General features: G+C 54.5%; 3 protein-coding genes across 4 annotated transcripts; all 3 read right to left on the bottom strand.

Moving 5' to 3' along the window:
- Window positions 1–698: 698 nt before the first annotated feature.
- CHEK1 (checkpoint kinase 1) lies at window positions 699–8,061 on the bottom strand. The gene is made up of 12 exons (XM_041480585.1): window positions 7,884–8,061; window positions 7,124–7,347; window positions 6,962–7,026; window positions 6,210–6,279; window positions 5,391–5,579; window positions 4,192–4,296; window positions 3,986–4,081; window positions 3,806–3,914; window positions 3,429–3,606; window positions 1,274–1,405; window positions 1,087–1,188; window positions 699–937 (listed from the first exon to the last, which is right to left on the bottom strand). Exons 1-12 carry the CDS (start codon window positions 7,946–7,948, stop codon window positions 842–844), a joined length of 1,431 nt encoding a protein of 476 aa, XP_041336519.1. The 5' UTR covers window positions 7,949–8,061; the 3' UTR covers window positions 699–841.
- A 171-nt stretch (window positions 8,062–8,232) lies between these two features.
- On the bottom strand, window positions 8,233–16,573 carry STT3A (STT3 oligosaccharyltransferase complex catalytic subunit A). The gene is made up of 19 exons (XM_041480610.1): window positions 16,527–16,573; window positions 15,361–15,445; window positions 15,116–15,234; window positions 14,960–15,020; window positions 14,347–14,468; window positions 14,031–14,176; window positions 13,703–13,793; window positions 12,960–13,066; window positions 12,414–12,578; window positions 11,702–11,882; window positions 11,029–11,184; window positions 10,790–10,881; window positions 10,004–10,159; window positions 9,728–9,916; window positions 9,538–9,654; window positions 9,354–9,456; window positions 8,860–9,048; window positions 8,632–8,747; window positions 8,233–8,546 (listed from the first exon to the last, which is right to left on the bottom strand). Exons 3-19 carry the CDS (start codon window positions 15,201–15,203, stop codon window positions 8,508–8,510), a joined length of 2,118 nt encoding a protein of 705 aa, XP_041336544.1. The 5' UTR covers window positions 15,204–15,234; window positions 15,361–15,445; window positions 16,527–16,573; the 3' UTR covers window positions 8,233–8,507.
- Window positions 16,574–16,919: 346 nt separating this feature from the next.
- EI24 (EI24 autophagy associated transmembrane protein) lies at window positions 16,920–24,676 on the bottom strand. Of its 2 annotated transcripts, none has more exons than XM_041480623.1 (11): window positions 24,617–24,676; window positions 23,603–23,749; window positions 21,857–22,002; window positions 20,572–20,632; window positions 19,864–19,930; window positions 19,350–19,474; window positions 18,998–19,117; window positions 18,798–18,909; window positions 17,927–18,038; window positions 17,764–17,838; window positions 16,920–17,642 (listed from the first exon to the last, which is right to left on the bottom strand). In XM_041480623.1, the coding sequence occupies exons 2-11, from the start codon at window positions 23,642–23,644 to the stop codon at window positions 17,477–17,479; spliced, it is 1,026 nt and encodes a 341-aa protein (XP_041336557.1). In that variant the 5' UTR covers window positions 23,645–23,749; window positions 24,617–24,676; the 3' UTR covers window positions 16,920–17,476. The 2 variants fall into 2 exon arrangements, with proteins under 2 accessions (XP_041336557.1, XP_041336558.1); XM_041480624.1 differs by having other exon boundaries at window positions 19,374–19,474.
- Window positions 24,677–25,581: the final 905 nt, after the last annotated feature.

Raw genomic sequence — 25,581 nt, 5'->3', positions numbered from 1 at the left:
GCCTAATTATCCCCCCTGGCCGCAATCTGTGATCTCTGGGACAATTAAAAGTGCTTAATCCCAGCTGAAAAGCAAACAAGGTCGGAGCGCGGCGTCTTCCTGCTTTCCCCTCGCCCGCTGCCGGGGTCTCGCTCCCCAGCTGCAATATAAATATGCAATTAAAAAATCGCTGCTAATTGCTTCGCCCAAGGGGGGTTCCCACCAGGGAAACAAAAAGGCTGGGGAAAGGAATATTAAAAAAATAATAATTTAAGAAGGGGTAAAAAAGTAAAAAATGCAATTTTTTTAGCCCAATAATTAAACAGTGATGCAGCTTTAGGGAGGAATTGTGGTGTTATCTCAGGGTTTGCACCCTGGGGTGGGTTCTTTTGGGGGGATGCTCTTTTTTGGGGGGGATGGGGTTAATCCCTGGCTCTCCTCTCTCGCTCCAGCGCTAACAACCCCTGGCAGCTCTCGGGCTCGTTAGTCCTTCCGAAAAGCAATTAGAGAGGTTGGAAAATGAGGGCAGCCACTGCCCTGAGACAGGGCAGGAATGGGGGGCGGGGGGGTCAGCCCCCAGCCCCTGGGGCGGGTTTAGGGCTCGGCAGAGATCCCACATGGGATTTACCCCGGCTGAGCAAAGCTGCGCCATCAGCAGGTTTCAGAGTGAACAACCCAGCGCAACCCGTGCAGCAACCAGCCTTGCCTTGCGTCTCCCAGGGCTTTATTGAACCTTCAAAACCTAAAACCGGTGACCAGACACCTTCACAGTATTTGGGTGCTGCTGCCAGAGCCCAGCCAGGAGGAAGCGGAGAAGGAGATGGAGGAAGAGAAGGAAGAGGCAGAGAAGGGGTGTGAGGGCTCAGGTGCCGGGCAGCCAGACCTTCTGGGTGCTGACAATGTCGCTGAGCTTGGCCTTGATCTTCAGGAAATGCCTCTTGAACTCCAGGCCGTCGCCCTGCGTGGGGAGACAGGGGCTGGCATCCCCCTAACCCACCTGCACCCCTCCTCCCCTGGCACCCCCCACCCTGCACCCACTTAACGTGCTCCTTCCCCACCCTGCACCTGCCATGCAACCCCCACCACCCACCCTGACCCCCCACACACCTTGGAGAGGCGGAAATCCACCAAAATCTTGCTCTCCATCTCCACCAGGTTCACCTTGAAGATGAGTTTGTTGTTCCTCCTGTCTGTGGTTGAGATGGTGACCTGCAAAGGGGGAGGACGCCTTGAATTACTCCCTGGTGACCCAGCACAGGGGGTCCCAGCCCCAGTTCCATCCCCTGACCCCCACCTGGTTGGTGCAGCTCATCTTCCAGCCGTATCCCATCTTCTCACACACCTCCTTCAGCGCGCGGTAAGAGCCGTCGGCGTCCAGCTTGGTGAAGAACCGCGTCATCCGCTTCACCAGCCGCTGCCACGGGCTCTGCCGCCCCGAAAAAACGTTCCAAGGGTCATAAATCCCGCCAAAAGGTCACAAATCCCACCAGGTTCCAGCCCCAGCTCCGACACATCCTGGCTTTCGGTGAGGAAATGTTGGAAAGCTGCACCCCCTGATGGCACAAGCCAACAACCGCATCCCAAACAGCAGAAATGCTGTACAGCACACCCCAAACAGCAGAACTGCTGCACAGCACACCCCAAACAGCAGAACTGCTGCACAGCACACCCCAAACAGCAGAAATGCTGTACAGCACACCCCAAACAGCAGAACTGCTGCACAACACATCCCAAACAGGAGAAATGCTGTACAGCACATCCCAAACAGCAGAAATGCTGTACAGCACACCCCAAACAGGAGAAATGCTGTACAACCACATCCCAAACAGCTGAAATGCTGCACTGCACGCCCCAAACAGCTGAAATGCTGTACAACCACACCCCAAACAGCTGAAATACTGCACAGCACATCCCAAACAGCAGAAATGCTGCACAGCACATCCCAAACAGCTGAAATGCTGCACTGCACACCCCAAACAGCTGAAATGCTGTACAACCACACCCCAAACAGCTGAAATACTGCACAGCACATCCCAAACAGCAGAACTGCTGCACAGCACATCCCAAACAGCAGAAATGCTGCACTGCACACCCCAAAGAGCAGAAATGCTGCACAGCACACCCCAAACACTGCAAAGTTGGCCCCTAGTACCATAAAAATGCTCTTTAGTGACACATATAGGATGCAAAGTTGCACCCCAAAGGTGCAACGAAGGACCCTGATATTGTAAATTGGATGTGAAGCTGCCTCCCAAATGCTGCAGAGCTGTACCCTGGAACTGGAAAGCTGCATTTTATTACTCAAAATACTGCAAAATTGTGCTCCAAATACCACCAGGTGCACCCTGAGATGACAAACCTTGCCCAGCAGCACCTCAATGCTGCCAAGCTGCTCCCTGATATTGTAAATCAGATGAGAAGTTGCTCCCCAAACACCACAGAGCAGCCCCCAAACCACTGCACAAAGTGCACTCTGATGCCATAAATGATGCACATTTGCACCCCAAATCTTGGGAGGTGGCACCTTGAGATGATAAAACTCACAGCTGCACCCCAGCCTTGTCAAGCTGCTCCCTGATATTCCATATACAGCAAAGTTGCACCCCAATATTTTACACAGCAGTGTTGCACCGCAATGCTGTAAATCAGATGTGAAACTGCCCCTCAAGTCCCTGGCAAAGTGACAAACTGACACTAAAAGTACTGCGAATTTGCACCCCAAATCCTTCACCTGACACCCTCAGGTGGTAAACACTAAACAGCCACAGCCCCAACAGTTGCTCCCTGATATTGTAAATACAACAAAAGTTGCTTCTTAATCTTACATGTCTAAGGCAAAGCTGCACCCCATAAAAGGTGCAGCACTTGATCCTGATGTTGTAAACTGGATGAGACTCTGCCCCCCAAATGCTGCAGAGCTGCACCCCAAGATGATAAACCTCACCCAACCACACCCCAAACATTGCCAAGCTGCTCCCTGATGTTACAAACATGGCAAAGTTGCTCCTCATTGTCATATGCATGATGCAAAGCTTCACCCCAATTTATACAATGCAACGCTGAACCCCAGTGTTTAAAACTGGACGTGAGGCTGCCCTCAAACACTCCAAGGCCATGGCAGTGTCACCCTGATGCTGAAAATACTGAAAAGCTGTGCCCCAAATCCTGCAAATTCACACCCAAGGTGGTAAGTAGCAAAAATTTACGCATCCAATATTGCCAAGCTGCTCCTTGATATTCCCCACCAGGCAAAGCTGCACCCCAAGCACCACAGAGCAGCCCCCAACCCTCGCAAGGAGCACCCTGACACCATCGCCGATGCCGAGCTGCGCCCCAAGTGCCGCCAGGTGAAATCCCAAGAGGATCAACCTCGCCCAGCTGCATCCCAAGCACTGCGAGGCAGCATCCCGAAATGCCACGTGGTGCCAGGTGCCCCTGCAGCCCCTGACCTGGGAGGAGCCTGGGGTGCCCAGGAGTTGGCTGTTGACCAGCATGTGCTCGGGGCAGGCGGGCTGCGAGAAGCTGAAGCCCTGCACCAGCTGGTCGATGCTTCCCGTGCCACTCTCCCAGGGCATCCCGCCCGTGCCGGGCTCCGGCTGTGACGTGGAATAGCTTGCCTTGTCCTCACTGCAAGGCAAGGGGGGACACAAGGGTTAGGAGCGCTGGAGAAAGCGGGATGTGGGAATTGCACGGGATTTTGCAGGATCTGGGTCGATCACAGGGGTTGTGCGGGGTTTCCACCCGACCACCTCCTGGAGAAAGTGCCTGGAAAGCCCCGAGGCGTGCAAGGAATTGCAAACCCGTGTGGAGGGAAGCAGAGGCTCACCCCAGCGCTCCCTTCACGGGTGAGAAGTCTGTATCGGATCGGATGTGCTTGGAGAAGCCTCCAGGGGAGTCGGTGACTCCCCCCGAGGAGAGCCGAGCCCGCTTGACATCTGCAAAGGGACAGGACACCACATAACCCCCAAATCCGGGGGCACCATCGCGCTCCCCCGCAGCCCCTTACCCTTTTTGAGGGGTCTGCTGTACCACCGGTCCTTCTGGATGTCAGGAATGGTGATCCTCGCTGTGGGGCTCTCCGTGAGGATCTTGTGCAGCAGTGCTGGGGGAGACGAGGGGGTGGAACACAATATGGTGTGTGTGTGGGTATGTATATGTTTGTGTGTATATTTATGAATGGATTTGGGGAGCTGCTGGGTGCCGGGCGCTTACCCAAGGGAGCGGAATCAATCTTCTTCCAAGGTGGGAGGTAGGTTTTCTTCTCCTTCCAGTCACTGTATTCCTGGCAGCTGTCACTAGGCTGGTCCCAAGGCAGCTCTGCCAGGAGATCCCACTGCTGTCACCCCCCAGTGCCACAACCCCCTGGGCACACACGTGGCACTGTGGGGACGTGGTGTGCCAGGTGACCCTGCCCTGCCACGGATCCTGTGTGCTCCCCATGTATCCCAAACCTCCCTGTGCATCCCCGGTTTCTCACACACATCCCATACCTCTCTATGCACCCCAAACTCCTCCTACGCATCCCACACCTCCCCTCTGCCTCTCATACATCCTCCACTAAACATCACACACATTCCCCTTCATTCCCTCCATGCATCCCTACAGATATTCCAGACATCACCCTCCATGCATTTCCCATCTCCCTTGTGTATCCCACACTTTCCATCTCTGTTTCACACATCCCTCCCACCTCATGTGCACCTTTCCCCATCCCATACATCCCCTGGTGCACCCCAGGCACTTCCCCTCACACATTCCACCCGTGCACCCCCTCTGCATTCCACACGTACATCCCTGCACATTCCACAAACACTCCCCCATGTCCTCTGCACCACTCCTGCATCTCCCCCACACCCCCTGAACACGTCACATGCATTCCATCCATTCCTAGAGGCATTCCCGCGTTCCAGCCTCCATAGGCCATATATCACTCCCTGTGAATTCTGTACATCCCAACATTCCCACCTCCAGCCAGCATGGCCACCAACACCAGGTCATTCCCTGTGAATTCTGTACATCCCAACATTCCCATCTCTGGCTAGCATGGCCATCAGCACATCACCCTCTGCGAATTCCATCCATCCATCCAGCATTCCCACCTCTGGCCAGCACAGCCATCAGCACCAGGTCACCCCCTGTGAATTCCATCCATCCATCCAGCATTCCCACCTCTGGCCAGCACAGCCATCAGCACCAGGTCACCCCCTGTGAATTCCATCCATCCATCCCAGCATTCTCACCTCCGGCCAGCATGGCCACCAACACCAGGTCATTCCCTGTGAATTCTGTACATCCCAGCATTCCCACCTCCGGCCAGCATGGCAGTCAGCACATCACCCTCTGTGAATTCTATCCATCCATCCATCCATCCATCCATCCATCCATCCATCCATCCATCCCAGCATTCCCACCTCCGGCCAGCATGGCAGTCAGCACCACGCCGCAGGCCCAGACGTCGACGGGCTCGGCGCGGAACTCGGAGCGCCGCAGCAGCTCGGGGGCCACGTAGGGCAGGGTCCCACACATCTTGTTCAGCAGCCGCTCCCGCCCGTTGTGCCGGAACACCGTGGCCAGGCCGAAATCCGAGATCTTCAGATTGTCTGGGCCCGAACAGAAGCAAAGCCAAGGTAAAACTTTAAATCAAAAGTCAAAATTAACTCACACCCCCCACAAAATTAATTTAAAATGTAAGTTCAATTTTAAATAGAAATCAAAACGTAAGTAAAAATGTTATTTATTAATTCAAACTCAAGAATTGTTTAAAAGTTTGAATCGAAAATAATTTAAAATAAAAATTCAAGTTAAGATTCTAAAGTTTTAAGTTTAAAAGTTGAACTGAAAATTTGAATTAAAATACAAATAAAGTTGAAAGAAGAAATTCAAACTAGAATTTAAACTTAAGATTCTAAAGTTCTAGGTTTAAAAGTTGAACTGAAAATTTGAATTAAAATACAAATAAAATTAAAAGAATAAATTCAAATCAGAATGCAAATTCAAATAAAAGCTTAAATTAAGAAATTAATCTAAAAAATTGTAAACATTTTAAGCTAAAAATGCACAGTAAAATTTCAATTCAGAATAAAATTAGACCCTTACACTAGAAATTGAAATGCAAAATCTAAACATTCAAATTAAAGCTTTAAATGAAACACTCAAATAAAAAACCACAAATTAAGAAATGAAAACTTAATGGAGGTCGGAGAGGGACACGCCTGCCCCTGCCGCCCCACCTCGCTCGTCCAGCAGCAGGTTCTCCGGCTTCAGGTCCCGGTGGGTGATGCCGATGCTGTGCAGGTACACCTGCGGAGGGGAAGGGTCAGTGCCACGTGGGAATCATGGCAAGTCAGAGGTCAGCATGGTGTGGGAATCATGGCAAAGGTCAGAGGTCAGCATGGTGTGGGAATCATGGCAAGGGCCAGGGGGTCAGCATGGTGTGGGAATCATGGCAAGGGTCAGCACCATGTGGGAATCATGGCAAGGGTCAGCACCGTGTGGGAATCATGGCAAGGGTCAGCACCATGTGGGAATCATGGCAAAGGTCAGCATTGTGTAGGAATCATGGCAAGGGTCAGAGGGTCAGCATGGTGTAGGAACCACAGCAAGAATCAGAGGGTCAACACCATGTAGGAATCACGGCAAGGGTCAGCACCGTGTGGGAATCATGGCAAGGGTCGGTGCTGCGCGGGAATCACGGCAAGGGTCAGCAATGTGTGGGAATCACAGCAAGGGTCAGTGCCATGTAGGAATCACGACAAGGGTCAGCACCGTGTGGGAATCATGGCAAGGGTCGGTGCTGCGTGGGAATCACGGCAAGGGTCGGTGCTGCGTGGGAATCACGGCAAGGGTCAGTGCCATGTAGGAATAACGGCAAGGGTCAGGGGCTCAGCGCCGTGTGGGAATCATGGCAAGGGTCAGCGCCGTGCGGGAATCGCCACTGGCACCCGCGGCACGGCCGCCCCCAGCGCTGCCCGTGAGCACTCACCACGCCGGCAATCAGCTGCTGGAAGAACCGCTGCGCCTCCGGCTCTGGCATCCCGACATCTGGCTCTGCACGTGGGGAAGAAGAAGAGGAAGAGCAGTCCTCAGCCGTGTGGGGATGACAATTTAGGATGCCCCAGTGCCCCTAAATCCCCGGGTGCCGCACCGATGCGGTCGAAGAGCTCTCCGCCGCGGCAGTACTCCAGGAACAGGTACTGCGTGGCCCCCTCCCGCCGGTGTCCGTAGAACCGGACGACGTTCTCGTGGTTCAGCATCTTGTTGATGCAGATTTCCTTCTTGATGTTCTCCGGGCACTCGGCCGCGCGCTTCATGTCCACGATTTTCACGGCCACGGCCTCCTCAGTGCGGCGGTTCACGGCCAGCTGCACCCTGCGGTGGGCAGGGAACGGGCAGGGAATGGGCATGGGAATGCTTCCCGCAGAGACAGGGAGCAGGCAGGGAATATTGCCACTGGAGGCAAGGACCGGGCAGGGAATGGGCAGCAAATGGTGCCCCTGGAGCCAGGGAGGAACAGGCAGGTGCACGATGGGCACACAGGGGTGCAAGGGGGTGCGATGGGCGAGCAGTGGGCACACAGAGCACATGCAACGACCGGAGAGTGGGCAAACAGCGGGCATGTGATGGGCGAGCGGTGCGGACTGGGCAAGCTGTGGGCACGCACACGGCATGTGATGGCCAAGAGGCGAGCGAACAGGGGGCACGCAGTGGCCGCGCAGAACCACGCAGGGACAAGCAGCGGGTGTGCAAATAGCACGCGATGGGGTCAGAGGGGACAGCGGCGGCGCAAGGGGCAGGGCGGGGCAGGGCAGGGCAGGGCCTGGGCCGCGCAAGGGGCAGGGCAAGGGCGTGCAAGGGGCGGACCCGGCCGGCAACAACCCCGCGCCCCCCGGCCCCGCCGCACTCACTCCCCGTAGGCGCCTTCGCCCAGCGTCTGCACCAGGTCCCAGTCCTCCACGAAGGGCACCGCCATCCCCGGCCCCGGGCCCGCTCCGGGCCGCGATCCCGGTCCCGGTCCCGGCAGCGGCCCGGCCACGCCGCCCTTTCCCGCCAGAGCCGCGAGCCCCGCCCCGCCCTGCGCGCGCACGTCCCAAGCCACGCCCACACATCGCACAGGCCCCGCCCCCACCTGGGATCCCACATCCACTACAGGCCACGCCCCTCGCCACGCCCCCCGCCTCTATTTCCATTCAACTCGATTAAAAGCAGCTAAACGGCCCCAACGTCCCTCCGACAGAACTCGGGGTGAAACCCACCAAATTTATTTTTATTTATTTGTATTCTTCACAATTCCTGGTCAATCAGCCCCGGTGAGAGCCGCAATTCCTGATTTGGCGACGGCTCCGTGTGTATATAAAAATCACTCCCGGCAGGACGGGGTGGGCAGGGTCCTCCCGCCGCTGCCTGCGCTTACAAACGGTATAAAACAAACCCGAAACAGCCCCCCTCAAAATCCCACCAAACCCCCAAATCTCTGCTGCACAGGCAAGGCTGGGTCAGTGCGGTGTCTGGCGCGGCCGGCGCCGGCTCCTCTACGTCCTCGACAACCCGCGGTTGTCCAAATCTTTCACCTGGGCAGTAAAAGAAGGTTCATTAGGTAGAATTCCGTGTTTTTTTCCCCAACTGGGTGGGTCTGGGCTCGCTCTGGTGCCATACCTTGTATATTCGGACCAGCCAGTGCTCTGTGGTGTACGCCTCCTCCAGCACGTCCAGCTCAAAGTCCTTGTTGCCGATTTCGGCGTTCCTCACCCGGTCGTAGCCTGGGGGTCGCTCTAGGAGAGGACAAAGCACAGGCAGTGCTGCTGCATCGCGCCCCAGAGATGTCAGGGAGCAGTGGGGCTCCCCAAAAGCAGTGCCATGCCCGGGGGTGGCTCAGGGACTCACTGGCCTCAGTGTAGACCTGGCCGAAGCGGTAGTAGCACATCTTGTACATGAGGCAGTTGAGCAGCACCGGGGAGCCCTCGCGGTCCACCCGGAACTCCCCGGTGGGGGTGTAATAGTCGTGCTCCTTGATGTGCCGCCCCGTGTCCGTGCTGCCCCCGATCCGCACCATCCACAGGAACTTGTTGATGTCTGGAAGGCAGAGAGTTGGGGGGCAAAGGAATGAGGGCTTGAGCTGATTTGGGGGCCTAAGAGCAAGGGGTTGAACTGGGGTGAAAGAACAAGAAGTTGGGATGAGGTAAAAGAATGAGAAGCCAAACTGAGCTGGGGGCCAGGAGGGTTGAGGTCATGTGGGGGGGCAAAAGCAAGGCTGAGTTGAGGGAGGGCTCCAAAGAGGAGCATTCTGGCCTTGTTTTCACTCCACAGCCCCAGCTGGAGATGGGATTCTGCCACCAGCACCCCCAGCTGGATCTGACCGGCTCACAGCAGGATCTTACCATCCGATGAGTACCCGGTGAGGCCGCCAAAGATGACCAGCACGTAGCTGACGTCCAGCTCCCTCATGATCTCGTAGGCTTTCTCCTCCGTCGATGCCATGGCCTGGGGCAGATGTGGTGTCAGCCAGTGCTGACGTGGTGCCCAGAAAGGCTGGCCAAGGCAGCGGGGGAGGGAGGGACCCACCTGGCCGACGCGGGAGATGTGTGTGTTGTTCCAGGTGTTGTTGTCCACCAGGATGGTCCGGTTGGCCATGGCAGTGATCTGGTACCCGTAGTCCCACCAGGACATCACCTTGGCATCCTGCACCGAACAGCGGCCGGGCATCAGTGCCTCAGTGGGCAACGTGGGGTGCCCAGGGCACAGCCCCCCGTACCTCCGGCGTGTTGTGCCGCAGCCAGTAATAAGCTTCTCGGAAGTCATCGAAGATGATCCTGCTGCCATCGCCGCCACGGGCAGAGAGAACGATGGAGGGGGAGGAATAGGCCTCGCTGGTCACCCAGGTGGAGTGGAAGGTGTAGGTGATCAGGAAGAACGCCATGACCAGGATCATGCCACTGGCAACCTGTGGGAACAACCCAGGGTCTCAGCACTGGGAGGAATGGCGCTGTCAGCCTCCCGCACTCAGCCCATCAGCCAGCCTGGCGCTCACCTCATTTTTAATGGGGTAGGTGGAGTCTTGCTGCTTTTTGCTCTTCTTGTCTGGCCGGCTGATATCCAGGTTCTTCATGTAGGTGGACAATACCTGAGAGACCCCGATGCCAGACAGGATGCACATCACTGGAGCCAGCACCAGCATCAGACGCACCTATGGCAACAGCAGAACTGTTGGAAAAGGAATCCAGCAGAAATCCAAGGGAAGAGAGAATTGGATGCCATTCCTAATCCAGCACCTCAAGTTCAGTGGATATATCAGCCTCAGGATAAACCTGTGGCTGGTTTTTTTTAGTGGGGAGCTGCCACCATCCCAGGCATCCCTGAGGGAAATTCCCAAGTGCCCAAAACTGGCCCACATGGAAACTGAGGTCACTTCAGCAATCTTAGGTGGAAGCAAGGACTGGTAGCTGCGTCCACACCAGAACTCAACCACATTTAGTGTTCAGGGTGCCACAGGAAGAATGGAAATGGGCTCATCAGTGACTGTTTGTCAGCAGTCCCTGCCTGAAAACCCAGAAAATTTGTTTGAGATTGCACTGGGTGCTCGGCTCTGGGAGATCAGGAACACTGACCAGGCAGTGCTGGCCCCAGGGACACGAGTCACACCCAAACCACTGAGTTTTGCAACTTCACCTTCCCTCACTGCAAAGGGATGAAACAAAACCACATTTATGGAAGGGAGAAAAGCCCTCAGGGTGAAAGAATCATCACTAAGTTCAGAAAAACAAATTAAATTGTTATATGAGCACTCGGTGGCAGGGCTGGTGCCCGCAGCCCTCACCATGACAGCTGAGAAGTACATGCTGGTCACGCCGTACATGATGATGAAGATACGGGCATCCGAGAGGTTGCTGAAGCAGTAGTAGAGACCAACTGTGAGGGGGGAGAAAAAGGGGTCAGGTTCAGTTCAGAGATGAAATAAAAGCAGGCTCTGAGGGATGCAGAGGGACACAGCGGGCTCGGCACGCCAGAAGAGGCAGGAAAGGCCTCTGGTGACTAACTCAGGGTCAGGCAACTCACCTGGGAACATGAAAACAAGGAGCTGCAGGTCGAAGTAGTAGGAGGACCAAGTGGTGGGCTGGTGCTCAGAGACAGAGGCGATGATGGGGATGTTGTTCTTGGCATAGGAAGGGTCCAGCAGGGAATAGAAACGCCCTGTCCATGGGGAGATTTTCCCTAGGAAAGTGGAGAAAACAAATCCTCTTTGGATCCAGCAGAGTAATGGGCAATGTTGACACAATGTAGTCTCCCAGGGAAGCACATGTGAGGCTGAACGAGTGATCCCACACCTCATTTAGAATCTCTACTACTCAAACCTGCCATTTTAGAAAGGAAATACAATGCAATTTCACTCTAAAAAACTCCTCCCTGCCCAACCTCTACCTTTAGCATCTCTTTGCTACTACAGAGCAACAACCAGTATCTGCAGCACCATCCTGGTGTCCCCAGAGTTTCTGCCCTCCTACCTTACAGCGGCTGTTTAAATATTCCTTGCTAATGCACACATTTGGGCAGGTCCCAACCTCCCCCTTCGAGGGAACTCCCGGGGTGCCCCCACCTCATAACGCACCGCAACAGGAACTCACAGGCACTGGCACCACAGTAACATGGAGTTAGGATGGACAAATTCCATGCCTTTGGAAGCAAGGAAAGAGGGTGAAACACCCTTGTAATGGCCACAGCCTCAGGCTACCTGTGAGCATCAGCACAGCCCCGACGGAGAGCAGGACGAAGCCGACCAGGGAAATGACACTCCTGAAGAGGATTTCAAACTGCTGTGGGTTCAGCTTGCTCCGGAGGTAGTCCACGAAGGCATGGATCTGGCACAGGCCGAAGACTCCAAGGGCAGCCATGTGCTCCGAGGAGAGGACAGGCTGGGAGTGGGGCAGAGCATGGTCAGACACAGCAATGAACAGGAGCCATTACTGGCTTTTTTCAGAAATCACTGCCTGGCACAATCTCTGCCAGCCACAGGAAAATGTTCAAATGTTCCCTCCCTGGGACTGGCACAGCTGGCACAAGTTCTTTTCCTACATCCGCTTTGATTCTGATAAGAATCCATGTGGAAAATTAACCAGATTCTCTTGAAATCATGAGCTGGACAGGCCTGATTCCCGCCATACCAAGACACACACGGCACGAATGCTTCCTTCAGCAAAACCAAAGATATTTTTATGAAACACAGCCAGTGCTGGGAAGGTTATTAAGTGCTTTGAAAATCACCCAGCACAGCCAAAGGCTCATTTTGCCAAACATGGCAAGGAATCAGCATAACAGAAGCTGGAACAAGGAGTGAGCACCCACTCATAACCTCAATGATGAAGGTAAGAAGTAAAACCAGATATCAGCACACTGCTATTCTGTTAGAACCCATTCCCAAGTCTGCAAACCCTCCTGGTGCCCACCTGGAAGCCAACAAAGGAGATCTGCATGGAGAGGATGGTTCCCAAGCAGTAGACCGTGCAATAGGCTACGTAGATCCTGTGGGAGAAGCGCCCGGTGAGCATCAGCACCAGGACGTGCAGGGGGATGAGGTTGATCAGGAAGACGTAGCCACCCCACGAGGAGACCTGCCAGGACACAAAGCAGACACACACCCACAAGTTCCAGGACAGAACAGCTGCAGAGACGAGGTGAAACACAGAGGTTCAGCTTTCCTGGGATCACAGGCAGGATTTTCACACAGTAGCAATACCAGCTGAAATCTGCCCTATCTTAGAGCATCCTCCACAACCCAGCTGCCAGAAACATGGATTTTTCAACACTACTAAGAACACCTCACACCAAACCCACTAGTTTTGCAAGAAGGACCATTCCCTTTCCACCTCCATAGAGGTTCTAGCTCTCTGGACACAGTGACACAGGAACAGCACACCATGGCTTCCTGGTGAGTGCACCCAGAGGGATCTCAGAGTCAGGTTTTCCCCAGAGCTGGGAGAAGGGACACTCACCATGTAGAAATAGGCGAGGGCACACATGGCTGCCCAATAGATGGAGCCAGTTTTGACAGCCTTGATCCACATGTAGTAGGTCAGGAGCATGCAGAATATGGCGATACCTGTGGAAGGACCCGAGCTGTTAATGCCACCCCTGGGGCACGGCAGAGAACTCAAGCCATTAAAAACAGATCTGTAAATGCCTTTGCTGCTCCATCACACAAAGAGCCAGGCCTGGGAAAAGCATTTGATATCTGGTTTCTAGACCCAAACACTGTAGAGTTTGTGTCTAACAGCTCACGTGGCTTCTTCCAGCCACACCAGCTGGAAGAACTCCTACACAGCCCCCAAAAACCCAGCTACAGCAAAGGAGCCAGGATCCTCCTCTGCCCCAGGCAGTGGCAGTGAGATTGCTGCCTTTGCCAGTCCCAACGTCACTGCTGGAACAGGGATAAAAGCACAGAGGAACCACACAGCAGCTCCAGTTCCAGGCAGTTTGAGGAGGTGACAAAACCCCTTCTGACTGGCAAACAAGGATACTGGAGTAAACTCACTGCCAGAGCTGGGAGACACTCCCTCTACTCCACAGCATGGCCAAAAACCATCTCTGATCTCTGACGGGTCAGGTCTGTTCAGCACAAAGCCAGCAGTGATCACCAGGAAAGGACAGAGCCTCTATTGTGCTCTGCAGCATTTTCCAGCACCGCTTTCCAGCACCCAACAGTCCTTAAAGGTTTCCCTGAGGATCACAAACTCACCTTCATTATCATAGGAGCCAGCAACAGACCTGGAGATGTACCCAGGCACAACAGCAATCATGGCAGCAGCAAGGAGTCCTGCCCCTGCATCCTGGGAAAAACAGCCAGGGAAAGGACATCAGGGTTTAGGGATTTTATTACTCAAAGGAATAAAAATTGCATGTGGAAACAGTTTTCAAACAGATCTGCCACTTCCCAGAAGGCTGGGGTTTTGAGCAGCGTGGCAGTCACCTCCAAACCTCTGACCCAGCTGCTCTCCCAAATGGCAAACAGCTCCTGCTCCTCTGGAAAGCCAAAGCCTGTGGGGCACACCCTGCTGGCCCTGTACCTTGAGCTCTTTGGTGAGGTGGTAAGTCACGATGGTGGTGAAGGAGGAGAAGAGGGGAGCCAGGAACACGCAGACGTTACGGATGTCGATGGTGATGTGGAAGAAGTGCAGCACGTGGTAAATCGCTGCTGATGTGATCATCAGGCCTGGGGATGGAAATGACACCGTTATCAGGGTGCTCCAGACTCACCAGCAGGGAGCTGCTGCCAGGGATGCATCCCCAAGCTGCCCTCTGAGCCAGCTGGCACTCATGGCTGCAGTCCCCACCCCGATTTTCCCTTGCACCAGGTGCATTTCAGCTTGGCAAAAGCTTTACCTGGGTAAATGGTTCCCCCGATGATCCTGCCCAGGGGGTACCATGCTCGGTCATCAAACCAGTTGTGGAATTTGTAGAAGCCCTCCTCAGCCAGGAAGCGGGTGGTGCGGTAGTTGAAGTACCTGTAAGGGTGACAGGGTGTGACAGCACTGTGGGGGCTGCTCCTGTGTGTTCCATGCACAGAGAACTGGCCCAGTTTCCCTCAGCTGCCCCAAACCTCAGCTGCAAAGGTTCATTCCTCCTCCCAGTGGGCCTAACAGCACGTTTACAAAGGTGATGGTGTCCCTTGGGACTGATTCAATCAGCAACAAGCTTGGGACACTGACACAAATCCTGCCAGGAGCTCTCTCCTGCTGTGCCCAGGTCAGGAGTGACCACCTCCCAGGAGAAAAGCAATGGGAGGTGATTCTTGGATCTGGGTTGCAAGAAGAGCCCTGGGTACTAAGTGAATTTGGGTGTGGAAGAGAAAAACCAAGCTGTATTGAAACATATCCTCCAAATCCCACATCCTCAATGGGGATTAATTTGAGCCTGGCACCATCACCTGAATTCTGTGTGCTCCAGAACAGGAAAAGCCCAACAGGCCCCCAGGAAATGAGAAAACAACACTTACGGGTCAAACTCATGGATGACACTTTCAAATCTTAATACAGAGAAAAGTCTTGTGGAGAAAGCTGCAAACACAGAGAAGGGGCAGTGAACACACAGAGCTCACGAGTTACCCTTGGTTTTCCTGCACCAGGAGCCATCCCTGAGGGCACAGACTTACACAGGACAGCTGCCATCGACAGGATGAGGAGCTTGAGCAGCGTGTCCTGCTTCTCATAGGAGAGCCGCAGAAAGCCCAACTTGGTCATTTTCACATCAAATGCAGGGCCTGAGGAACGCCTGGACACAATCAGGAAGATCAAAAGCCGTTAAAGCCTTCACGAGCCTTTGGACTTTAAATCCCCCCACTCTGGCCCAGCCTTCACCCCTGCCAGGTGCTTGTGCCTGCCCCCACGAACCCCTCACCTCTTGTCCTGACCTCACTCCTGGCTGGTTTTCCTTCCTTTACAGAGCCCAGAACTTCTCCGGGGCAGAGGACGCGCCTGTTTCTCTGTGCACAGAACAAAACCACAGTGTGAACTTAAGCAAAACCCCTGCCCTCCCTCTGGATGCTCTCTGAGGATTAACCATCACCTGCAAGCAAAGCACAAAACATATAATCCATGGAGAATGCAAGAAATGGGTGCTTTTTTCACACACAGGAGATCTGAATGGCTCCCAGTTTGGATCATTTATGTCAAACATATATATCTACACACACACACACATATATATATATATATCTGCCAGTAGTAGTTTGTTAATGCAAACCAAGACAGTAAATTGGTTTTGCTCACACCAGACAATGTGGCTGTTTAATTCAACTTCCCTGAGGGGAGGAAAAGCCACAGAAATCCTAGGGTTGCACACCAAGGAAGTGACACACACTGAAGAATCACAGCTTTAACATCTTTCTACCTCGAAAACACTCTGATTTCTTCAAATCGTTTCTTGCCCAATCAGTCAGAAACCCCTCCCACTGCTCCGGGCAGGCTCGGTCCCAGCACGGCTGGGTAAATGTGCAGCTCAGGTCTCTGCTATAGCATCAGGCAGGATGCAGTGGGACAGGCTGAGATTTAAAACCCAAAGTGGGCCTGGAAAAGCCTTGCTGTGCCCAGGAGTGATTGCGACTGGCGCACGCTGGGCACTGCCTGGTACAGAAATGCCGTGTGGTGCTGATTTCCTGGATCCCCTGCCATAACGGAGCACGGTGCAGATGCCCCCGGGCACGAGCGGCTCTGCCCGGGGTGCCCCGATGTCCTCGGGCGGGCGGGACCCTTCACCGCCAGGAACTGCCGTGACACAGAGCACTCCCGACCCCCGCGCTGCCCCCGGGCTCCGCCAGGCCCCGGCCGCTGCCCAGCCCCAGGCTCCCGGCCCTCACGCCTGGGGACTCCGCAGCCCCCGGGCTCCCTCTCCCCACACGCCCGGGCACCCGCCAAGGCCCGGGCACCCCGTGACCCCTCAGGTCCCTCACTCCGCAGACCCCGCACACCCGGGCACCCTGCAGTCCGAGCACCCCTGCCCCTCCAGGCCCGACCCCCGCAGCTCCCCCGGCCCGGGCGGGTCCGGGTCCCGGTCCCGTCCCTCACCGCGGCCCCGCCGCCCCGTCCATCCGCCCCGCGCAGCCGCCCTGCCGCCGCCGCTGCCAGCCCGCGCCCCGCCCGCGCCCGCTTTCCATTGGCCTCCGCGCACGCCACTCCAACCGCGGCCGCGCTCATTGGCCGAAGCCCCGAAAACTCAATCGGATGCGGGGCGGTGCGCGAGGCCCACGGCGCCTCCCCATTGGTGGAGGGGGAGGAAGGCGGTGCCGGCGGGGAATGAGCCGTGACGTGTCCGTCCGGGTTGGCGGGGCCGGGCGGGTCACGTGGGCGGAGGCGGAAGCGCGCCGGCCTGGCCACGTGGGCGGCGGAACCACCGCGGGGCGCGGGGGGAGCCCGGCCCGGAACCCCCGGCCGGAGTAACGAGAGCGGCAGGCGCAGAGCGGCTGAGAATCGTGGTCTCTCCGTTTAATGTTTCAGTGTGAAAATACTAGAGAAAAGTTGATAAACCGGCCCGAAATATTCAAAGGGGTTTGAACGTCACCGGTTCCTTCCCCGACCCGACAGAAACGGTACATGCACGGCACGGGGACGCTGTGCTCGACGGCAGCGGGAGCTCCCAGAAATGCCCGCCCCCCTCCCACGACCTGAGTTAGGGGAGATGGAGGGAGCGGGAAGGGGGACGAGGGGCAGGGGGATACGGGGGGACACGGGAGGAACACGACGGCAAAACGGGTGACGGGGTTCCGACCCACGGCCCGAGGCGGGGAGATGGCACGGGAAAGGCGTACAAAAGAGTCCACTATAAAACAAGCGCAGGGCACAACCCGGCTCCTGGAAACTCACAAAGGTGTTAAAAACCCAGGTTTTCCCCCAAAAAATTTCCAGGGGGAGACGCAGAACTGACAGTGACACCTCGTCAGGCTGGGTCCTGCCCGTCCCTGGAGATCGGGGGCGCAGAGAAGCCCGTGGGTGTCCCCGCTCCCCGGGCTCGGGGCAGCTCAGTGCCCCGGAGCAGCCGCGTGTTTGGCAGGAGAGGGCGAGGAGGAGGAGGAGGAGGAGGGGGAGGAGGAAGCACCGCTCAGGGCGGACTGAAGGTAAACGGTCTTGTGAAAGAGTCTGTTGCTGAGGAAAACCACCAAGGAGAAGAGACGGAGCTGGAAGTGGCTGAAAGGGAAGAGAGTCCATCAGCTGTGGGTGCCAGGAGCGCCCCCGGAGGGTTTTGGGGAGCGCTGGGGAGGCTGGGGTGCTGCACAAGGATCAGTGGGTGGCACTGAAGGATACTCACTAGGTTTTGCCGGGGGTCCTGGCTTCATTGGCGCTGATAATGAAGAGAGGGAAAAGGATGGAGAAGAGGCAACCGCTGCAAGGGAAAAATACAATAAAATACAATAAAATAAGGGGCACTCGGTGGGTGTCAGGAGGAGGAGGGGCCAGAGTGGCTTTCCCACCTGATGATGTAGGAGGACTGCATGGCCGTGAGAAATGCCAGGGGCAAGCCAAAGCCGAAGTAGTAGGGCCAGTTCCTCTCGATGTTGGACAACCGTTGGTGCATTTCGATTCCTGCCAAGAGGAGAATCCCGTGGAAATGAACCCATGGGGAGGAGACACCCTCACTGCAGAATCACACAACCATTTAGGCTGGAAAAGACCTCCAATCAGCTCCTTTGATCCATCTCCACCTTGTCAACAGACCAGAGCACTGAGTGCCACATCCAGTCACCTCCTGAACAGCTCCAGGGATGGGGACTACAGCACCTCCCTGGGCAGCCCCTTGCAATGCCTGACCACCCTTTCAGTGAAGAAATTCATCCTGATGTCCAGCCTGAACCTCCCCAGCACAGCCTGAAGCTATGTCCTCTCATGCTGTCACTTTTTATGTGGGAGCAGAGCCCAACCCCTCCAGATGCCCCCTCCTGTTGGAGTTGTGCAGAGCTGGAAGGTCCCCTCTGAGCCTCCTTTTCTCCAGGATGAGCTCCCCCAGCTGCTCAAGACTCTTCCCCATCTCTGGACATTCTCCAGCCTCTCAACGTCCTTCCTGTTGTGAGGCCCCCAGAAAAGGACACAGCACTCGAGGCCTCACCAGTGCCCAGCACAGGGGGACAGGCAATGCCCTGGAGCTGTGGCCACACTGGCGCTGCTACAGGCCAGATACCACTGGCCTTATTACCACTTGAGCACTCTGCTGGCTCACATTTACCCTTCATCCCATATAAAAACTGATGGTAGATCAGCCTCTGACACCCAAACTGGATTCTCCTTCAGTTGAGAAAGGCTCAATTCCAGCAAATTCCCCCTTTCCATGCAGGGAGCCTCCTTCACCTTTGTTGAACCAGCGGTACTCGAAGCAGTAGAGCGAGTAGAGCAGCGACATGTGGAGGAGGCTGATCAGCTGCCCAATGAGGTCGATGGGGAACAGGCTCACGATCATTCCCTGGGAGAGAAAAGGAGCAGATTGAGAGAGGGATGCTCAGATTTGGGGGAGGGCAGCACCTGAGCTGTGGGGTGGTTGCTTGTCTCACCTGGATGAGGAAAAGCGCCTGCAGCAGGAGGTTGAACAACATGTCAGCGATGATTTTGCTGACGCTGGGGAAGGGGTGAGGCTTCCTGCCCGACACTTCGAACGCCAGGTCTGCGATGTCCTGCCAGCAGAGACAGGGGCTTCAGGCACATGGAACTCCAGAGCAATGGGGGCTTCAGGGAAATTAAAGCCAGGGCGATGCTCCTCAGCTGCTTGTGCCCACCAGGAATATGCCCAGAGCTTGTTTTGGGGTGGGATTTTACCTTGTGCTCCCACACCACCTGATCAAACCCCACCCAGTGAGGAAACTCCCCCTGTTTGCTCAAGGCAGGGCCCAGGTTCCTGTCACCCACCTGAAACCAGATGGCATTGACCACCTTACTGAGCACAAAGAGGGGCAGGACCCAGAGAGCGCTGAAAATGGAGGTCAGGATGAACTCCAGCCAAGACCAGACATCACCATGTAAGGAAGGGTCACCTGTGGAAGAGAGACAGACGTGAGGAACTGGTATAGGAACCTCCAAATGCTCCCTGGCACAGCCATCAGGGAGTTTCTCCTAACTCTAGTTCTCTAATGTCTTTAAAAGCACATTTTCACCCACTTGATTTTTATTTAAATGCAAAAACACACAGACAAATGTGTTTCAAACGGCAAGACCCCCAGGCTGGATCCCTGTCATGCACAGCAGAGTGATCCACCCCTGGTTTTCTACTGGACGATTACTGATGGGATTGGTTGGTACTGGGAAGAAGAGGAAAACAACCAAAGGAGACAGAGGTGTGAGGAACAGTTCAATGGGACAAAGACCCTGAACTCATCCCATGGACTGCTGAGCACTGTGGAACCCCCAGGGGAAAGGCACCCACCGATGATCTGCGCCGTGACCGACTGAAGGACGGGGATGAACACTCGGTAGAACAAGAAGAGACTAAGCTGCAGGAAAAACAAACAAGGACCCTCAGTGAGGCACTGCACGGGCATTTTGTGCTCTTGTGGCTACAGATGCAAAGGCACATGTGGCTCTCCTCCCCCAGCAATCCACAAAGACAGAGGAGCAAGGATCTCTGTTTAAATCCAGCCATAATCTACAGCAGAACACTAACATTTCCATGCCCATCCCTCTTACTCTGCACCAGTGTAATGAGAAAATGAAGCCATTTATTTGGTTATTTGATTTATAAAGTGTTGGCTCCATTAAGGATCAGCCCTGTGAACCAGGCATAGCAAGTCAGAGCTGAGGAAATGTCTTTAAGATGTCAGTATCCAATTGCCAAAACAGTATCCCAGGCTGCAGCAAAGCAGGAACTGAATGTTCAGGAGGAGAGAAGTCTCACAGACTTGAAAAAGCAGCTTGGGTTTCATATGTGGGTCTCTTGAGTAAGTCTGTGGTCCTGTATCCCATAGTGAATCCCTTAAAATACAATACTGGGATGGGAATATGGTGGTTTCCCAAAAATTCCTGCTGCCATGCTGATGGGTCACCACTCACAGCCTTTGAGGGCTGGAGCAGCACATGAGTTTTCACAGGGGTTTTAAAATAAAAACCATAATAAATAAGAACAATCTCCACATACCCAGAAGACACCTCCATTCCAGGCACAACACTGAAATATCCGGCTCACTATCCGCGGTTCACTGTAGGAGAGAGGTGTGTTAATGTCCCAGCACCTGGAAAAATGTTCCCTCACAAGTGCCAACTGCTTCTCCCCTACGTTTTGGGCATCTTGGAAAAGTCACCAAGAACCAGCTCAACACCTGTTGTGCACCTGATTTTATCCAAACACAGAAATCCTGGAAGGAATCCCTGCACAGATTCACACCATCTCTCAGTCAGTGCAATCTCTACAAGACTTATATCAGGGAGACTCTTTCAACCTTTATTAATTCCCAAAATCTGCACCAAAACAGAAGAAAAGCAAAGCTTTCTTCCAGATTTTTAAGCACATATTGTAGATCTCAAGCTCTGTTCTCCCCAAACTCTTGCCACAATAAAACTGTGAAATTTGGGGTATTTTTTGGTCTCAGAAGAGGCTGTTTCAGCTCAGGGTGGTTTTGGTGTCTCTATCTGGACATGCAAGAGCAGCTCTGTGGGACTAGGCAGCACGCTCCCAGTGAGCTCTTGACACCAGAATGATTTTGCTATAAAGAAATCCACCACAATTCAGCTATTTATATAAACAACAACAGCAAAAAAGTTGCATTTTTCTTCAGAGGCAGCCGTGATGTGGAGCTGCAGAGACCCCTGAGGAGTATTGGGATCATGGGAGACTTCTTTCACCTTTCAGCCAGCCTCCCAACCAGCCAGCCAAAATAATTGGTAAATATGTCACAGAATGTGCATTACTGCCCAAAAGCACTGTGTGAGGTGCCAGCCCAGTGCCATCAGGGCAGCAGAGACATCCTGGCATGGTCAAGGAGTCAGACATGGGAACAGATGCTGTTTGTTCCTGCATGGGGATAATTCTGGCATTTCCAGAGCCACTGAGGTTCTGCAGCTCCAAACTCCACAAAACACAGCAGGGCTGAGGAAAAGAGACACTCAATCTGCTTCAACATGGACATTGGATCCAAGCTGCTGTTTCTTCCCTGATCCCACAATTACCAGCAGCAACAACGGATCTGAGATAGCACGAGGATTCAGGAGGAAAAGAAACCCACAAATCCACGTTCTTTCAGTGGTAATTCAAACTGATTATCAAACAACATAAAAGGTCTGACTCCTTATCTCCTGCTAACAGCTCCAGCTCCATTACGCAGTGGAGAAAGGGAGTTTCATACCACGTGTTCCCATTTATTGGCTCTGGCTACCAGAGGAGAAGGGAATTACCCCATTTCTGACCAGCCACACCCCATACTCACTTCTCTTGCTTCTTCTCTTCCATGTGAAACCTCCGCTGGGCGAGTGCACTGTTGGCTCTCCTCCGCCTCTGCTCTTCCCTTTTCTGCTGGATCCGGGCATCCAGCTTGGAGATGGTGCAGATGCCCCAGATGGAGTCCTTAATTCCCTGTGGACGTGAGGAGAGGGGAGCAATGGCATGTGGCTGACCCAGGCCATCCAAACCCTCCTGGTGCCACAGCTGGCCTTGCTCCCTGGCTGCTTGGGCTCAGCTGGAGCAGCATCACCACATCTCCTCCATGGCCCAGTGACCTAAATCACTGCATGTTCCAGCACCTCCGTGACCAGCAGTAATTTTGTCTGTAAAGGTGTAATTTCTCTTCCAATCTGCACTATTTTAAACCCTGGCAAAAAAATCAGAGTCCAATCTCTCCCAGCTTTGTCTGGCAGGAAGCCCCTCATCCCCTGCCAGCTTTCTGAGGCCAATAAAATGGAATTACACTAATATTTGGGATGTGTGAAGTCTCAGTGTATGCTGAGTTTGATGCTTATACCTTCACAAATAAAAGCATCTGTCCTCATCCCAGAAACTTCCTCCCACCAGCCACCTCCATGCCTGTTAATAAGAGTGCCCAGAAGTTTTCCCTTACTCCATGTTTGAGAGATCTGCAGAGCTGCCTCCTAGGACTTGGCTTGTCCCATCCCTGGAAGTGCCCAAGGCCAGGCTGGATGGGGCTTGGAGCAACCTGGGATAGTGGAAGGTGCCCCTGCCCTTGCCAGGAACATGGAAGAGAAAGACTTAAATGTCCCTTCCAACCCAAACCACTCTGGGATCCTGCCTAATTATTTCCAGCTCCAGGTGATCCCATATCCATCGTCATCACAATTTCCCATTAAAATAAAGATCCAAAGGATGAGCCAGGATGGTGTCACCACCCTGTTTGTGTTCACGGAGTTCTTGCCCAAAGAGGATAAATTCCAATCCCAAATTCACATCTGAAACAGCAGAGCTGGGCCCTGTCCCAGGCAGCCCTTCCAGCTGATGGTGTAGGAGCACTGGGAAATGACACAACTCCTGCTTTTAGGTTGTGGCCACAGGGCTTTGATCAAACCTTTGTCTGTTTTCCAAACAGAGTTATTTCTGAGCACAAGTTATTGCTCAGTGACACAGCATGAGTGGCTTTTAGCCTGTATTTAACCCTGGATGATGGAAGACAGGGTGGGAGCAGTGAGGTGACACAGAACTTATTGCTAGGACAGAGCTGCTGTGGTCACAGACATTCACCTATTATTTGTATTATTATTATTAAATTATACACAACATATACATACTATATTCAAATATACTTATAAACTTTGTGTATTGTATATAATATTATAATTATTATTGTTATTAATATTATTTATATTTTTTATTAATTTGTGCCCAAAGGAAATCTGTCAGACGTTCAGCAGCAAACACTGAGCCTTTTGCAACAGACACATCACACACCAGGGTTGAAATACACCTGGAGACCCCTTTCCTTCCTTGGAAAAGTCACCAAGAACCAGCTCAACACCTGTTGTGCACCTGATTTTATCCAAACACAGAAATCCTGGAAGGAATCCCTGCACAGATTCACACCATCTCTCAGTCTCTACAAGACTTACATCAGGGGGACTCTTTCAACCTTTATTAATTCCCCAAATCTGCACTGAAACAGCAGAAAAGCAATGCCATAGGAAGGAGGGTGCTCCCAAAGTGCCAGGAGCAGCCCCAGGAGCCTCACCCTGACGAGGTCATGAAGGAAGATTCTCACGCTGTCGGCCATCTCGACTCCAGCATCACCTCTGCTTCCCAAACTATCAACTACAGGGAGAGGGGGACAGCCGGACCCAAGCCTCTCTCATCCTGGAGAGACGGAAACGGAGGGAGCCTGCGGAGAGAACACACGGCACAAGTGGTAACAGCGGGCTGACCGGGAATTACAGGTTCAGTCACACCCGAGCGATTTCCAGCAGGATTCCCGGCCCTCACTGGGCACAGCAACATCCTCCAACAGGCCAGGGAATGGACCCATCCTGCGCATATGGTAGAGTTAGCAAACCCGGGGTTAGAGGAACAGCTCTTGTAAACCACCAGAGAAATCAAACCAGCGTCTGAAACAAGGCAAAAATAAAGCACCGGCTAACAAAACTAGTGCTTTCCCACCAGGATGCAAAGCTCTCGAGCTGCGGCAGAGCTCCCGGCAGCTCTGGAGCAGGCTGAAGTCAAACCCCGGCATGGCAGTGCTGGGGATACAATTTAAAATCATTTTAAAAACGGGTTTGTTTTGGTTATTCTGAGTCAAACCCTGCCGGGATCTAAGCTGCGGAACCAGAACTGACCTCCACATTTATTACCCAGTTAATCGCAGGCAGCTTCCTCCGAAAAACCCGAGTCACGGAACACCGTGCAGAGCAAGGCACCCTCAGGAATCGCCCCTGCTAAGGGGGTGACCTGGGCTCTGCACCCCTGGCAGCTGAGGGGTGACCCTCAGGCACGGCGGAGGGGCAGAACCCCGCCGTGGCTGCCGGGGGTCTGCGTGTCCCTCACAGCCCGGACCCCGCTTTACCCCGGGCTGCTCCCACAGCCTCCCCGCGCAGTGCGTGAGGGGGACGGCTCCCAAATGCCCTCAGGGCCGCCCCCGCAGTGCCCAGAACCGCTGGGGGTTTGTTTCGCCACGGGAAGGCCGCGGTTCCCGGCGGTGCCCCCCGAGCGTGTCTCCGTGTGCCCCCAGGCCCCCCGGTCCCCCCGCACTCACCGGGGCCGGCCGGGGGCGCACGGCGGGACGGGCCCGGCTCACACGGCCCGGCCGCGCCCACCGCGCATGCGCCGCGCGCGCCGCGCACACGCACTGCCGCGGCCCCGCCCGCCGCCGGCCCCGCCCACCAAGGGGACACGCCCATAACGGAGACCCGCCCACCACCCGGTACCGCCCACCGCATCCACTGCGCATGCGCCAAAGGCCAGTGCGGACACTTCTGTCCCAAATGCAGTTGCGCGTGCGCGCTGCTGCCGCCCGCCGCCAGAGGGCGCCACATGCATAGGGAGGGGAATTGGGAACACTGGGGGGTACTGAGAGCACTGGGGGGATACTGGGAACACTGGGGGGATACTGGGGGGATACTGGGAACACTGGGGGGATACTGGGGGGATACTGGGAACACTGGGGGCATACTGGGGATATCAGGAGCAATGGGAATACTGGGGCCGGGGGCACTGCAGGGATCCTGGGAACACTGGGGGATACTGGGGAGAATGGGAGTACTGAGGCTGGGGCACTGTGGGGATACTGGGAACACTGGGGGTATGTTGGGGCTGGGGGCACTGGGGAGATAATGGGAACATTGGATGGGGTAATGGGCATATGCATCTGGGGACACTGGGGCAGGTAATGAGGGGATACTGGGCATAATGGGGCACTGGAAATGGGGACACTGCAGGGCTGTAGGTGGGATACGGAGGATACAGGGGCTGGAGGCACTGGGGGAGCATTGAGGGCACTGGATCATCATGGAAGTACTGGGGGTATCCATGCAGGTGTTCCCCAGCCGGGGAATAACGTGCTCTGACTCCAAGATTCAGAAGGCTGAAGGAAAGCTTTATTAAGCTATATTATATTACATTATATACTACACTATACTCTTCACTAAACTACACTAAAGAAAAACCTGTGACTCTTTCCAGACAGTCACGACACAGCTTTGACCCAACTGGTCAATCAGT

This window comes from Pyrgilauda ruficollis, unplaced genomic scaffold (assembly GCF_017590135.1).
Source record: "Pyrgilauda ruficollis isolate IOZ18807 unplaced genomic scaffold, ASM1759013v1 scaffold52, whole genome shotgun sequence".
In the NCBI taxonomy this organism is placed as follows: Eukaryota; Metazoa; Chordata; class Aves; order Passeriformes; family Passeridae; genus Pyrgilauda; species Pyrgilauda ruficollis.
Note: the sequence above shows the minus strand (reverse complement) of the source record. Positions and strands in the feature narration are given on the sequence as shown.

What these genes read in the sequence shown, in the direction of transcription:
- CHEK1 (XM_041480585.1), bottom strand. Translation starts at nt 7,948, where the DNA reads ATGGCGGTGCCCTTCGTGGAGGACTGGGACCTGGTGCAGACGCTGGGC. An exon ending in CCCGTGAAGGGAGCGCTGGG is followed by an intron (nt 3,607 to 3,805) that starts GTGAGCCTCTGC and finishes CTTGCCTTGCAG; the next exon opens with TGAGGACAAGGCAAGCTATT. An exon ending in TGGATTTCCGCCTCTCCAAG is followed by an intron (nt 938 to 1,086) that starts GTGTGTGGGGGG and finishes CTCCCCACGCAG; the next exon opens with GGCGACGGCCTGGAGTTCAA.
- STT3A (XM_041480610.1), bottom strand. Translation starts at nt 15,203, where the DNA reads ATGACCAAGTTGGGCTTTCTGCGGCTCTCCTATGAGAAGCAGGACACG. An exon ending in GTCATCCATGAGTTTGACCC is followed by an intron (nt 14,469 to 14,959) that starts GTAAGTGTTGTT and finishes TCACCCTTACAG; the next exon opens with GTACTTCAACTACCGCACCA. An exon ending in CCAGGTCTACACTGAGGCCA is followed by an intron (nt 8,748 to 8,859) that starts GTGAGTCCCTGA and finishes GTCCTCTCCTAG; the next exon opens with AGCGACCCCCAGGCTACGAC.
- EI24 (XM_041480623.1), bottom strand. Translation starts at nt 23,644, where the DNA reads ATGGCCGACAGCGTGAGAATCTTCCTTCATGACCTCGTCAGG. An exon ending in GTACCGCTGGTTCAACAAAG is followed by an intron (nt 18,039 to 18,797) that starts GTGAAGGAGGCT and finishes TCCTCTTGGCAG; the next exon opens with GAATCGAAATGCACCAACGG. An exon ending in CAGTCCTCCTACATCATCAG is followed by an intron (nt 17,839 to 17,926) that starts GTGGGAAAGCCA and finishes TTTCCCTTGCAG; the next exon opens with CGGTTGCCTCTTCTCCATCC.